This window comes from Hermetia illucens, chromosome 2 (genome assembly GCF_905115235.1).
Source record: "Hermetia illucens chromosome 2, iHerIll2.2.curated.20191125, whole genome shotgun sequence".
Taxonomy (NCBI): domain Eukaryota; kingdom Metazoa; phylum Arthropoda; class Insecta; order Diptera; family Stratiomyidae; genus Hermetia; species Hermetia illucens.
In genome coordinates, this window is record NC_051850.1 from 116,277,036 (window position 1) to 116,290,763 (window position 13,728).

The 13,728-nt window shown below is 41.8% G+C and overlaps 2 protein-coding genes across 9 annotated transcripts in view; one reads left to right on the forward strand and one right to left on the reverse strand.

Annotated features, from left to right (window-relative positions):
- LOC119649635 (protein furry) overlaps positions 1-13,728 on the forward strand; it is a 582,748-nt gene that overhangs the window by 260,137 nt on the left and 308,883 nt on the right. The window lies entirely within an intron of this gene.
- The window catches only part of LOC119649638 (thyrotropin-releasing hormone receptor), a 233,547-nt gene continuing 224,578 nt past the window's right edge, over positions 4,760-13,728 (reverse strand). Inside the window, exons 7-8 of one of the 2 annotated variants that reach the window (XM_038051889.1) lie at positions 6,969-7,027; positions 4,760-6,518 (exon numbers count right to left, since the gene is read on the reverse strand). In XM_038051889.1, coding sequence (XP_037907817.1) covers positions 6,429-6,518; positions 6,969-7,027 — 149 coding nt within the window. In that variant the 3' untranslated portion in view covers positions 4,760-6,428. The remainder of the gene's footprint in view (positions 6,519-6,968; positions 7,028-13,728) is intronic. The other variant, XM_038051890.1, reaches the window with a different exon arrangement.

The following is a 13,728-nucleotide window of genomic DNA, read 5'->3' on the forward strand; positions in this document are numbered from 1 at the left end:
ATGTTGAGTTTAAGGGGGGACTGCCCTGGGTTGTTTTTTCACTGAATATTGTCATGCGGGGCATCAAATGCAAAGGGTCACTTAGTACTTCTCAGAATTTATCTTATTTCTGATACTGGGTGGAAAATGTGTGCTCCAAAAAGTGTAATTCTTAAAAGTTATTCGGAATATGAGTAAGATAATGTTGAAATTTGATTGAATTCCATATAATTCCTACCACTACAAAAATATTTCAAAAAAGTACGTGAAAAGGCCTGCTAATGTGGTTTCCCCCCTAGAGGGAAGTTGAACTGTATCCTTAAAGAGCTATTGTACTTCTTTTACTGGTCATAGTGCCCCTATTAACCATAGTGTGCCCAAATGGCTCAAGTGATTAGAGCGCTGGGCTGTCGTAGCGAAAGGTCGCGGTTAGAATCTCGCTGGGGCAGAGGCATTTGTTCTCGTGATTGGATGTCGGATACCAGTCGACTCAGCTGTGAATGAGTACCTGAGTCAAATCAGGGTAGTAATCTCGGGCTAGCACAATGCTGATCACATTGCCTCCCACAGTGTACTGTGGTGTACCGTTGCGGTCTTGAATGACGTGCTCTAACACACTTCAAGGCCCTGATCCAATATGGATTGTTGCGCCAACGATTATTATTATTAACCATAGCATGTCAAACAAGCCTAATAATCGTCAGAAATTTTAATATGTTCCCTGCTTCCAAGTAATTCAACTTGGCATCTGGTATTAAGTATTCCTCCAAGTGTCGAACTTTGTCCCAGAACGTGTATGGTGGTTTCGACACACTTCGCACAGAATCTGTAGGCAGTGTGCGAGGTATCCATAGCTTGCCCAGGTCACAGTAGATCTACTATAGGCAGTACCCTTACTAAAATGACCCCACTTGCGAATGTGCTTGCAGAAGCTTATCTGTACACATCAGAGACGATAAACATGGAAAAGGCGTAATCTTCGTCAAATCGTATTGGTAAGAGAGAGATCGGTGAGCTTTTGTTATTCTGGTACTACGGCGTACTCACCCACATAGCAAAAAGTTGTTTCACGTATTCACTTATACATGTGTGTGTTTGTGTATGGTGGGGGAGAAGCCACAGCTTCTGAGCACTCAGGCCGTGTTGGCCCATTGTACTCGCCTCCCCCGTCTAACGGAATATTCCGGATGCGTTCACGTATCGCAGGATTTCCGTTAGTGGATGTGATGCTACCCGTCGCAATTGGAGAACATCGGCACCAAAGATCTGATGCCTGATGCGTTCATAGGCGGGGCATTCACATAGGAAATGCTCCGTGGATTCCGCTTCCTCATTACAGGAGGGACACATATCATCTTCGGTAATTCCTATTCTGAACATATGCCCAGCTAGTGAATTATGGCCTGTCAGAATGCCCACAATACACCTGCAAGTCCTCCTGCTTTTCGACAGGATAAACTTTGCGGTACGTATGTTGGGTTCTGGCAGGAAAAGTTTGGTGTGTCGTTCAAACGGTTTCTGCATTCCTGAACGATTTTCGAGGTGATCAAAGGACTGCTCAATGCCCTCAGTGCAGCTTGACTGTCACTGCAGATTGCGATGCGCCTGCCCTTCAACCGCTCGTCAATCACCCAGTTTGCCACCCTTAGGATCGCATAAACTTCGGCTTGAAAAACCGTTGCAGATTGTCCCAAAGGAAAAGCCCACTTCTCGTTTTTATTTGAGAGGTAGACTCCGGCTCCAGAACCCTCTTCTGTTTTTGAGCCATCGGTGTAGTTCCGTATATCCCGCCACGCATTCCTCTGGGTCTTCCCAGTCCTCTCTACGCTTCAGGGTAACTACATATCTTCTACCAAACAGATGTATGGGGACACGAGAATCGGAAGGCATTGTAAGAACTGGATTCAGTCCTCCCAGTAACTCTTCCAATGCTCTGTGCCCCCCCACATCCGTTGTTTTCCCATAGATCTAATCGAATTAGCCTATGAGCTGCTCTCATTGCAGTGCTTTGAATAAATATATCCAGGGGCTGCAAATTGAGTAGTGCATTCAGAGCTGCGCCGGATGTCGTGCTCATGGCACCAGTGATACCCAGACAAACGGTCCTTGGAGTGCGGCTAGTTTACGGTGAAAACCTTTTTGTCTCACTTTAACCCACCACACTACGGATGCATATACGAACAACGACCTAATGATGGCAACGTATATCCACATTACCACATGAGGCCTGAGTCCCCATGTCGAGGCAAAGGTCCGTCTGCACAGCTCATAAGCTGTGAGAGCTCGTTTCATCTTTACCTCTACATGTTTGTTCCAAAGAAGTTTTTTATCTAGAGGGACCCCCAGATATTTCACTTCTTCGGAGAGTTGAAGGGTAGTACCCCTCATCTCAGGGAGACAAAGTCCATCCAGTTTTCTCCTTTTTGTGAATAAAACCATTGTGGTTTTATTTGGATTAACTGACAAACCATGTCTAAGGCACCAGCTGTCTATCAAATCAACGGCACGCTGTATATTCCTACACACCGTTCCAAGATCCCGATCAAAAGCAAGTACAGCCACGTCATCAGCATAAGCTTGAGCGTGTATTGGCAAATTTTTCAGTTCGCATAGCAGTGAGTCGATCAGCATATTCCACAGAAGCGGCGAAAGTACACCTCCTTGGGGGCAGCCCTTCGTTGCTTCCGTAGTCAGGTAGCGATCGACCCCTACCTCAGCGCACAGCAATCTTTGCGTTAGCATAGCATGGATCCACTTAATTAAAGCATCATCAACACCATGCGCTCTGGCGGCATCACAAAGTTTTTGAAAAGGTGCACAGTCAAAAGTCCCTTCAATGTCCACGAACACCCCCATCGCGTACTCACCATTCAAAGTTCCATCCTCTATCTTTGTGACCAAAGAATGAAGAGCAGACTCACAGGACTTTCCACGTTGGTAAGCATGTTGGTTTTCACTAAGTGGGTGTGACCTAAGTGCGTTTCCACGAATGTGACGCTCCACCAGTCTCTCCAAACCTTTCAGCAAGAATGAATGAGCTGGTCTGTCTAAAGTTCTTTGGATTAGAATAGTCATCTTTCCCAGGTTTCGGTATGAAAACTACCGTAACCTGTTGCCAAGAATAAGGCACGTAGCCCAGAGCAAGACATCCTCGAAAAATATTTCTTAGAGGTCGCTCTAAATGCTCCATACTCTCCTTTAGCATTGCCGGATAGATGCCATCCATGCCAGGTGCTTTCAAATGTTCAAAGGACAATATGGCAGCTCTCACGTTTTCATGGGTGACAACCGCTTTCGCAGTGTTCCAGTTCCCCTTGCAACGCTTGCATGTTGAAGGGGTTGCAAGAACCGTCAACTCTCCCCCTGCCCCTTCACTCACTCGTTCTCCCGGGTGGTGTACTTCCAGGAGGGTCTGTACTGAATCCAGTCTGGAGCTCTTGAAAGTATCATCGGGTTTTCTAAGAGAATCCAACTTGGCCGAGTCATCCCTTTTGAGGACTCTCTCTCAGCCTTGAAGTTTCCCTTTCGCCTTCCAGTTCCTCACAGTACGCTCTAAAGGAGTCTCGTTTCGAGTACCTCACGAGCCTCTTATATTCACGTTGTGAGTTCCTGAAATTTAACCAGTCTTCGTCCTTGTTACTTTTGCAAGCACGATTTAGAAGTCGCCTGGTTGATTTCCTGAGTTTTTGTAGTTCTCGGTTCCACCAAGGAACCGTTTTACCGCTTTGGCCTCGGGAAATAGGACAAGCCTCTTCATAGCACCCTAAAAGTGTGCAATTCAGAGTTTTCAATTCATCTTCCAGCATCAAAGGAGTCCTTAGTCGCCTAGGGAACTGTACTTTATTCCCAAGAAGTTCATTGAACTTTGCCCAATCCGTTTTCCTAGGGTTCCGTCTTTGTACTGCAGACTGTTCGCCCGCAATAGTCAGATTGAATTCTAGATATCGGTGATCTGACAGTGAGACCTCGTCTAGCAACTTATACATAAGCAAAAACTTGCCAATCTCACCAATACATTGGCAAGTCCGGGCGGTATGTCAAACACAGCTGATCGGATTTTCGTTACATCTCGCTCATGCCCAAGGGCAAAACGATTTGAAATCGTGTGTACTCGCACTGATTTCCCCCCTTGAGGGGCAAGGGGGAGTGTGGTAGCTGTCTAGTATCTAACTGTGCCCCAGGTGATAATTTAGTCAGCTGTGACCAGTGCGTATTCCCACTATAATCCAGAGATTCTTCTTGTGGGTTTGTGTCTCCCGTAGGCACCTTCTTTCTGTATTGCTATATGAGAGTAGCACATGGAAAGTGACTACTGACGCTCGAAAGCTTCAAGCCTTTATGAACATTTGTCTGCGTCATATCATTGGAATACGTTGGATTACATTTCAAACGAATAACTTGCTCGGCGCACAGGCCTGTCACCTGATCGGATGTTGGAAATGACAGTGGATAGGGTGACAATTTCATTGCTAGCTACGCCATGTATAGGAACTCATCCTCCCAAGATGGCCGACGCGATGTTGTTCTTGTTTAGGAAGAACATAATAATTATCTTCAATCTGTACATATATTTTGGAATCTGAAAATATACCAAGAAATATTACGAACTTTTTGGTACTTACCTACGTAGTTCCGCACATAAGAAAGGCACAAAACCCTTCATTACAGTTTATTTACTTAATAGTTGGTTTTAGGAGCATTGAAAGTTATGGATAGTTAGATTAGAATAAATCAAGACGAGGAAAATATAATTTATGGAAGGATAAAGAAGGCTCTGATATTGATTAGAAGCTTGGAATACAATATTTATTTTTTCACGTTTAGTGCGATACTATTTACACTTTAATATAGTCATTTGATAAATACAATTATGATAGTTTATCTATAGTAACTAGAGAATGGTTTTTCAACAGTTTCAATATCGTTAATTTCTCTTAAGCTAATAAATTGAACTTATATATGTTTCCTCCATCTCAGTTTTGGACCATCTCTTATATATATTCTTATAACAATTAAAAGTAAACCAAATTAATTAATATTCAAAATATCATCTAATTTTTAATATCTAGAAGGTCCTTTGCTTCTCAAAGGTTTAAATCATACTAGAATTATGGTTGCATTTCCCAAGGTCCACACAATAAAATTCTTGTATTAAATATTTTATAAAAGCATCCCACGGATGGCATCCTTACAAAGCTCTTAGTATACATTCTTTTGATAAATGTAGCTATAATCCATGTTACACAGTTACTTGCTCTATGCATGGTAACAACTCTTTTATCACAATAAATTTTTCGCTTTGAGATTTTGCTCAATTCCCATTTCAGCATTTATTTTCGTACAAAAATATATTTACTCGTAATCTACAGTCCAATAAACCTACTTTCGTCAGTAAACAATTCATGTTCTAGTCGTTTTCTATTACCCTTAAATGTCTGTGTAGTGGTGGGCATTAATAACATACCGCCCGGCTTTAATCTTCTTTTTGTAGATGTTTCTTTATCCAACAGTATCCGACAGATTTTTCGTACATATCTCATAGTTGCAAAGTACTAAAAGTTACGGGAAAATGTTTGGAAATTTCCCTCCTAAATCTTATTTAGTTCCCAGAGATTCTTGGAATTTACCCTCATTACGATTGAAGCTGGTGTACATTCTACGTGCTAGGAATATTCATTGCGGTAGCAACCATGGAGAAAATCAGATCTATTTTTACATGATTCAAACCTGATAAGCTCGTTTGCTCTGGTTTTGAAAAGTGACCCTTCAAATGTAGTCCTGATTAAAAATTTGCCCCCAAAAAGAATTAACATTTCTTTGAAGTTTTCTGCCACCCGTTTGAGGTAAAACTGCTCCTTTTGAAGCTTTGACACAAGTGTCAGTTTTTTCTCCTTGTTAGAGTTGTCCCTTGAATTTCTTGTGCAGTCTCCTCCCGTACAGTACGAACAACTTTCGTGTTGTGGGAGGAATACTGGTTTCATGGAAAATTTTTAAGACTTTAATGCTATTGAATCCCTAAAAAGCTGTCTGGTTTATTTAACCCCGAAAATACCTTACTTAATCTCTGGCTAAGACGTATAACTTTTCCGAGCTTTAGTTAAGCATTTTCCCGAAAAATCATTTCGAATTACTTCACGTCAGATTGGAAATGGGGGAATGAGATATAAAGAAGAATTTCCATTAGACCTGGAATCGGATTAATGCCTTTGTAAAACGAAGCTAGAAGGGATCATTTTGCAAACGTGTAATCATGATGAAACAATGATGCAGTCAGACATTCCTTTGAGATTTGTTCGATATGCACTTCGTCGAGATTGCTGCTTCCGTACGAATACTATTGTCTTTCACTGAATCCACGCTAACTACCCTGAAACTCTAAAGATAGAACGTTCTGTTAGCTTTCAAATTGATGAATGTATGCTCGTTTTATTTCAAAGATCCAATTTGCTTCAGTTCATGTACGTCATTCCAGGATCCATTTTGGGTATAAGTCCGTCGACGGGATGCCGTTGTTGCGCTATTCCGTAGATACTCAGAAACTGCAAGACAACAGGAAAATAATGTAGAACGTTAGAGTCGGATAGGAATGTGAGATGAGCGGAGGATAAAAGTGTTAAAAGGTATAAAAGTGCTTATGGAAGATATCATCGGAGCTACATACTGCTTACTACTGCAGCATCATGATGATTGCGTTGTATGGAATCTTCTCACGTATTCCTTTTCATTCATTCTGTTTTTGATTCATACTTGGAGAATAGGCGAAGCTAAGAAGGCTACATGGCAGGTGCAAGATACGCAAGAATGATTTTGTGATTTTATGGAAACAGAATACCATCGGAATTTTGTTTGTGGTTATAAATTGAAAATAAACTTTTAATTAAATATTTCCTACAATGATGCACTTTCATACCAATTTTCAGACGATAACGTATGAATTGAAACGTTAAATATTCTCTCTCTAATTGTGGGTATTTAATCTCATTACATACCGAAGGCTTTTCTTGCAACCACGGTAAAAGGAGACGATCATTTCTTTTAATATGACCAGCTGAAAAATATAAAATCAATTCATAGATATTGTAATTGCAATTATGCAAATATTAACGTAGTAAATATTTTAGTATAAGAAGTATCAGATAGGAGACTACAACTTTGAGTCGCAACCGATAACAGCCATGACGACGAAATCCGCGTACGGTTGTTGGTAGCTAGCAGAGCCTATTTCAGCTTTCAAAAACTGTTTCGCTCGGAACATCGCACTATAGGGTCAAAGCTCTTACTGTACAAGACAATGATCTTGCCAGTCCTCATGTATTCCTTGGAGACTTGGGTATTAGCAAGAAAAATTGCGAACTCTTGGCCTCATTCGAGAGACGAATTTTTGGCCACTTACGTGATAAGGGTATCTATGGTAAAAAAAAGAAAAAGAGGCGGATCTTGCCCCAGATGGAACGATCGAATTGATGGACATCGACGCAAAACCGGGATGTCTGGAGGTCCTTATTAAGGCAGGCCTAGACCGGATATCGGTTGTTGCGTCGTTGATCATGATGATCAGAAACTGAACAATACAATGAATGCATCCGGAACCGGTAAGCGGATGTTTTGCCTAGAAACAAATTTGTAGTTCTTTTAGATACACCTCTTCATAATATTTACGACCACGCCTTGTGCCATCCTTGCCGGCCCTTGATTGCCTTTGTACTGGTCTGAGAAGTGGCGAATGTCAATCATAATCATTGAGGATAACAGCCGTGGTCAACCATGAGAGTAGAGCAATCGAAAAACCAAAGAAGAAGTGCCGACATTGATCGAGCAGTTCCGCCTGCACCTAAGTGCAGCTCTACTAAAATGATCTGTCGACAAGGACCCACGGTACTTCCAGTCTGCTCGAGGAACCTCATCGTCGAGTTTATTATTATGTAGAGGTACTTTACCCTTGAACTGCGTCGTGCTGGTCTCAAGCCAAGGTAAAGGAGGAGGCTTTAAGACAGCAGTATTAATATCTACAGTAAAAAAACCGTGTTCGGGGATAATGAGGAAAAAGTAAAATAATAAGATAACTCCACCATACTGCAGCCTACCTAATCACCCTCAGTGTTGTCTTTTTAGCATCCAAGGTACTAAGTTCAGTACCTTTTTAAGTTTATCACTACCTTATTTCTAAGGGTTTGTGTAAAACAAAACATTATTAAAATCCACTCAATGCCTGTCTGTCTGTCACGTGAACTTTTCCCCAATGTTCATAAACGAATTTGATTGGCTTAACGCGCACTGAATCATCGATACTATGTCCATAAAGGATATTGCTCTTATCCATGATGCCTAAACACCTTTTTGCTTCTGTCTACGACGAATCCTGTCTCCTTTACTCTGTTTTTCAGCTTTCGGCTCCGCTTGGCTTATTGCGCCTATTCTGGCTTGGTCTGTTACTAACTCTCATGCTTTGCATAAAGGTTAGTAAAGCAAAGAACCTTCATTGAAGAGACAGATTGCCACATAAGATACAATCTCGTCGATGACAGAAGTTCCACTTAAGTGCTCTGGTGAGATTGGTTCGGACTCTCATTGTTGTTCTACGTAAAACCTCCGATAAATCTTTCCAGGAGGACATCTTTGCTCAGATCTTCATAGAGAGGTTTGATAGAATCAAAAACATCCTCGCGAAGAGCACTATACGCATGTTTGAACGAATCCAATGCATTAGCAGCTGCAACTACGAGTCCCGGCTGAGTCATGCGACGTGGTTGTTTAAACCGCTGTATATTTCTTAGTTTTACCCCGGTTCACCTCAAATTTTATTACAATATTCTTGGGCTTTCAAAAAATTAAACGAAAAAAATTCCAAAAAAAGTTTAAAAACGCCTCCCGGGTGCATCGTCTCCAATTATCTCGACCCGTCCTTCAGTTAGAAAATCTTAGAATTAATCTGCAATCTATGGCCACTGACTACTCCCAATGTTGGCTTGGCTTGCCTTTTGTTCGGCCACCATCGGCTCTGCCTTTCAGCACTCGTTTCGGAACCCTTCTTCGTGTATTCGTTCGATGTAGCCAGCCCATTGCAATTTCCGGATTTTGACTCATACAATTCATTTCATTTTGAATCATACAATTCGTGATTATATCTGATTCGCCGGGCATCTCCTTCCTTTACGGCTTCGAAAATCTTTGGGGGGATTTTTCCATCGAAGATATCGATCTGCTTTTCCGACATTTGCGTCAAGGTCCACATCTCACATTCATACAGCAGTACGGGACGAATGCATAGTTTATTGTGCCTGTGTACTTTTTTCGATCTTATTACGGGGTGAACCGCATAAAATGCTTTATGAACAGTAGGAATCCACGATTTTATATTTTTCGTTTTCGTCCTACCAGAGAAGAGCTCCTATGTAGATGAATTGGTCCACCTGTTCGAAGTTATGCTCGCCTGTTGCAACTTTCTGTATACCAGGAGCCTCCTTTGGAGTTTGGGTTATGTATTTTGGTTTGGATTCATTCATGGACCTTGAGCCCCACTTCATTCGCTGCTAAATCGAACTGCTCGAACACTCCCTTCTCACGAAGCATGGATCGGGCCAGAATATCTACGTCGTCTGCGTACGCCAGAAGTGGCACGGATTGTAGCAGTAGCGTACCTTTGGTATCAACTGGGGCCATCTTCCTGACGACGTATTCGAGCTAAGTCCTGATACTATAGGAGAGCTTTATGTTAGTTCATTTAGGATTTTTACCTGGTCCTCGTTGTTAATCATTGTGGCTTTCACTAGCCGAACTAGCTTCGGTGGGGTTTTTAGCTCGATCATTATTCTGTATAGAGCATTACGATTTACACTATCGTACTCCAGTTATAAGTCAATGAACAGTTGGTGCACATCGATGTGTTATTCCTAGTACTTTTCAAGCATGTGCTTAACTGTGAATATCTATTCCTTTGTCGATCGTCCGGACTGAAGAAAAATATGACAAAGTCGACTCATTGACTCCAAATGGCGTCAAGATATTGCTCGGTGATCTCACCGCCAAGGTTGGAAGATGGGTTCTGAGGAGAATAATAGGAGTTAAACGAGGGGACGACCAATGGCGAATCATGAGTTGTATCAACTACATGAAGACCCTGAATTTTACAAAATAATTAATCTTCGGAAGTTTTAATGGACTGGTCAGGTATTCGAAATGCAAGCAGAAGGACGAAGACCGGTAGAAAAATTCAAAAATCGTTAAGCGGATTCTGTTGATAAAGACAGGGCAGCACTGCTCGGATTTTGAGATTGGAGAACGCGATCGATGGATCGAGGTGGTTGGAGAAAGGACGCCCTGTAGGCCCACAACAAAGACGGCTTTATTTTCTGTTAGGACTAAAACTTTATCAACTCGTATACGAATATCGGTCAAAGGTTGTTCTGGTGGTCATCTCTAAGATTCACTTTCCTCGAAAGTTTGGTTGCCTGCAGATGGTCCACACGGTTTTATTCTCCTCCTCCTTAATTTTTTCTGATACGAGGTTGGCGGAGGAAAATCCAGAGCTGGTCGAGATGTTTTTTGATTCGTTCCAAGATTATCTTAGCTATGGTGCTTGTGACAGCAGGGAGTACGCAAATTCCCCTCCAATTGCATTACATTGCAACTATCATCCTCTTCTCTGACTTTCTGGGAAAGATTTCATATTTCCAGGATTTATGGATAAGTAGATGTATGTACTTGCATAAGCTCTGAGGTCATCAAACCCAATGGCTCCACTTCGGTTGAGTGTGTTGATGGCAAATATGTTTTCACTTTTATTTGGAGAATCAGTCCGTATCTGAATTGGGAATAAGGTGTCTACCGTTAACGTCCTTCACCGGACAATGGGAAAGTTTTCTCCGTGATGCGGTATACAGTATTGAAATCGTTATTTTATTTGTTATTTGTGGCAACTTCTGTTTCTATGACTCGTACGATGGTAAAATCACTTCTGTCACAGCTTACGCTACTTTTCACGCCCAGCCGGCTGGCGTAAGCGGACTGGTTTGATGCGTCGAAGCTCTCTACCCCTACGCCTAGACACGGCTGCAAAAAGCAAGTAAAGGCAAGCCATCATCATGTGATGACCTTTCCCTAGGTCGATGTCAGCGTCTTTTTTTTCGCACATCCAGAATAACTCCCAAATTTATTGCTCTCTGCGACGTATTCGGTCTGATTAGAAGTATGTTATCGGTTCATCGGCCTGTGAATTGCATGATACAGACAGGGCACAAAACTAACTAAAACGGAGCTGTTCGCCCTGGACCACGCAAACTCGGGGAATTTCCAATGGACTACGCCACATGCGAGCCTCAGAAGGAGAAAGCTGTGGGTTTTCTAACCAGGGCAGACTGGAAGACCGGCGATGGTATCCTTTCTTAGCACATTAAAGGTGATCTATGGAGTCGGAGTAGGAGTATGTTATTTTCGGATACGCTAAGTATAGTCGAGTTGTAAGGTCTTCCAGTATATGTCAGTGTATTCCAAGCGAAGTTAGTGGTGATACAGGAGGCCGGTTGGCAGCTTGGGCATGATCTGAGCCTCAAGTATACTATTCTGACTAACAGCTGAGCCACCATCAAGGTCGGGTAGTACTAAAACGCGCTGAACAATCGGGCTGACACGCTCGAAGTCATCTTACTTTCTGTTTCCGCTCGGGGGACATATGGGGGAATTAATAGGGTAACAGGGTGGCGAGGTGGAAATTTGATAGTTGCTCACTCAAGATGACAACAGCTCACTAGCGCGCTAAGTGAAGGAGGATCTGGTTCTCCTACATCGAAACCCGTTCACAGAGCTTTTGGATTACAGCGGTTTGCAAAATAGGATAGGTATAGGATAACATGCCGACAGATTCGGTATACCTTACAATTTGCTTTGTTGAAATTACGGAAAGGTAGCTAACACCCTCCGTCACTTCTTTTGCGTTTGCCTCTCTCTAGTGAGAATCAGGCTCCGGTCGCTAGGGAAGCAATTCTTTGGGGGCCTTTCTTACCTGCGGCTGACTCTGAAAATTTGGGCCTTACATTTCTCACATCAATAACGGTTTTAGGGGTTTGGGTCATTAAAGCAGCGGACCATAGCCTTAATTGGGTTCTTCACGGTGGTTACTTATACCTACTCTACGGTCCCCAAGACCGTATTTTTCCATCACATGTCCGAGCCAGGCGTTTTCAGAGCTCAACTTGGCCCCCGTCTTGAGTGTTATGTCCCCTTTAGAAAGCCTCTTCTGGAACAAATAGAGTTGCTCATAGCAAAGCTTTTCTCGACTTTGTTTCGGAATATTGCTGGTTCCCAGGGCATGTGCCTTGCCTTCATATGTAACCCTCAATAGCTCCATGGAAAATAATTGGAGTGATGATAATAGTCTACAACAGTTTTAAGATTTTTTTGGTTAAAAGCAAGTCCTTTAGTATAATTTTGCAACATTTCATACGCTTAGTGCAAAATGAATGCTGTGTACCACGAAAAAGGTGAGCGAACTGGTACAGCAATATGTGAGAAGAAGTTGTCAACGTCCAAAAGGACCAATTCTTGACCAACTGGAGAATTCTAAGGCATTCGGTGAAAATGGATCCCATTCCTTCCGGAAGGTTATTACAAATCGTGCCCCTCAGCCAAATTTGATCAATTCAATTCACTTCAAAGGATGGGTACCTCATATTAGAATGTTTTGTAGTTCGAATATCGGAAGATAAGAGTTTCTAGCTGCTTCTTTTCGAACATGAAATAAATGAGCTCTCCATTCACTTTAGGTGTAGCGCCTAGTTAAAGTTTGTTTTCATACTTTTTCTCTAATATCTTGATTGGATTTAGCTCCATGATAAACTTAATTTAATAGAACTCCTGAATGTTCTCAGCGCTGCCCTTGTGGAACCTTCCAGCCGTGCATGACCCAAGGAGAATTTTTGGAAAGTTTCAAAGGATTTCTCACCCTACGGAAGTGAAGAAGTTCACTCTCCAGTTGGATTCATTACCATTACCAACAATTAAAAAGTTTCTTTTTTGTTCCCAACTCCCTGAAGATAGCAAAGCTGATGAAATGGCCAGCATTTGAATTATAAATCAACTACTGAAATGCTTCCTCTTCCGTCTGAACGGCAAATTTCCGCATCAATCAAATTTGCCAAAGGCGAAAAGTAATATCCGCAACGAATTCCTCCTGAGATCAGCCCCTAATATTTCGCATCATTTGATTCAAACTAGCTTTATGATCCTTAAATTTCAATGGCGCTCAGCCCGAATATTCGCATATGGTTTTCATAATCCATGGCCTTAGAGAACTTAATGAAGGTCAAGCGTTTTTTTCTTTTGAGTATATAAGGTTGGCAACGAGATGGACGGCTTATCAGATTTTTTTTCCCGAAAGATTTGATAAGGATAGGGATAAGGGACAATGATTTAAATTTTGGCTTTCAGAGCCTCTTCGGGGCGAATATTTTTGAAGTGTGCGTTTAGAGTTTTTACTTTTTCATATAGGGTAATCGAGAAAATGTTGAAATCTGGGTTTTTTATTTAAGATTTGTTAAGCTGGGATTACAAGGGAATCTTCAATAGATGTGAACGCGAATATAGAATTAACAGTTTCCTTTGAGTCAGTCAATATTCGAATGTTCTCTTTCGTCCAAATTGTCCTTAGGCAGGATTTTTTATATCATTTCCCTCCCTGCCTTCTCTCTATTAGGAAAATCAAAATGAATTATAAATCTTCACATTGATAAATGATGAAAGTGCAATTCAATTAAG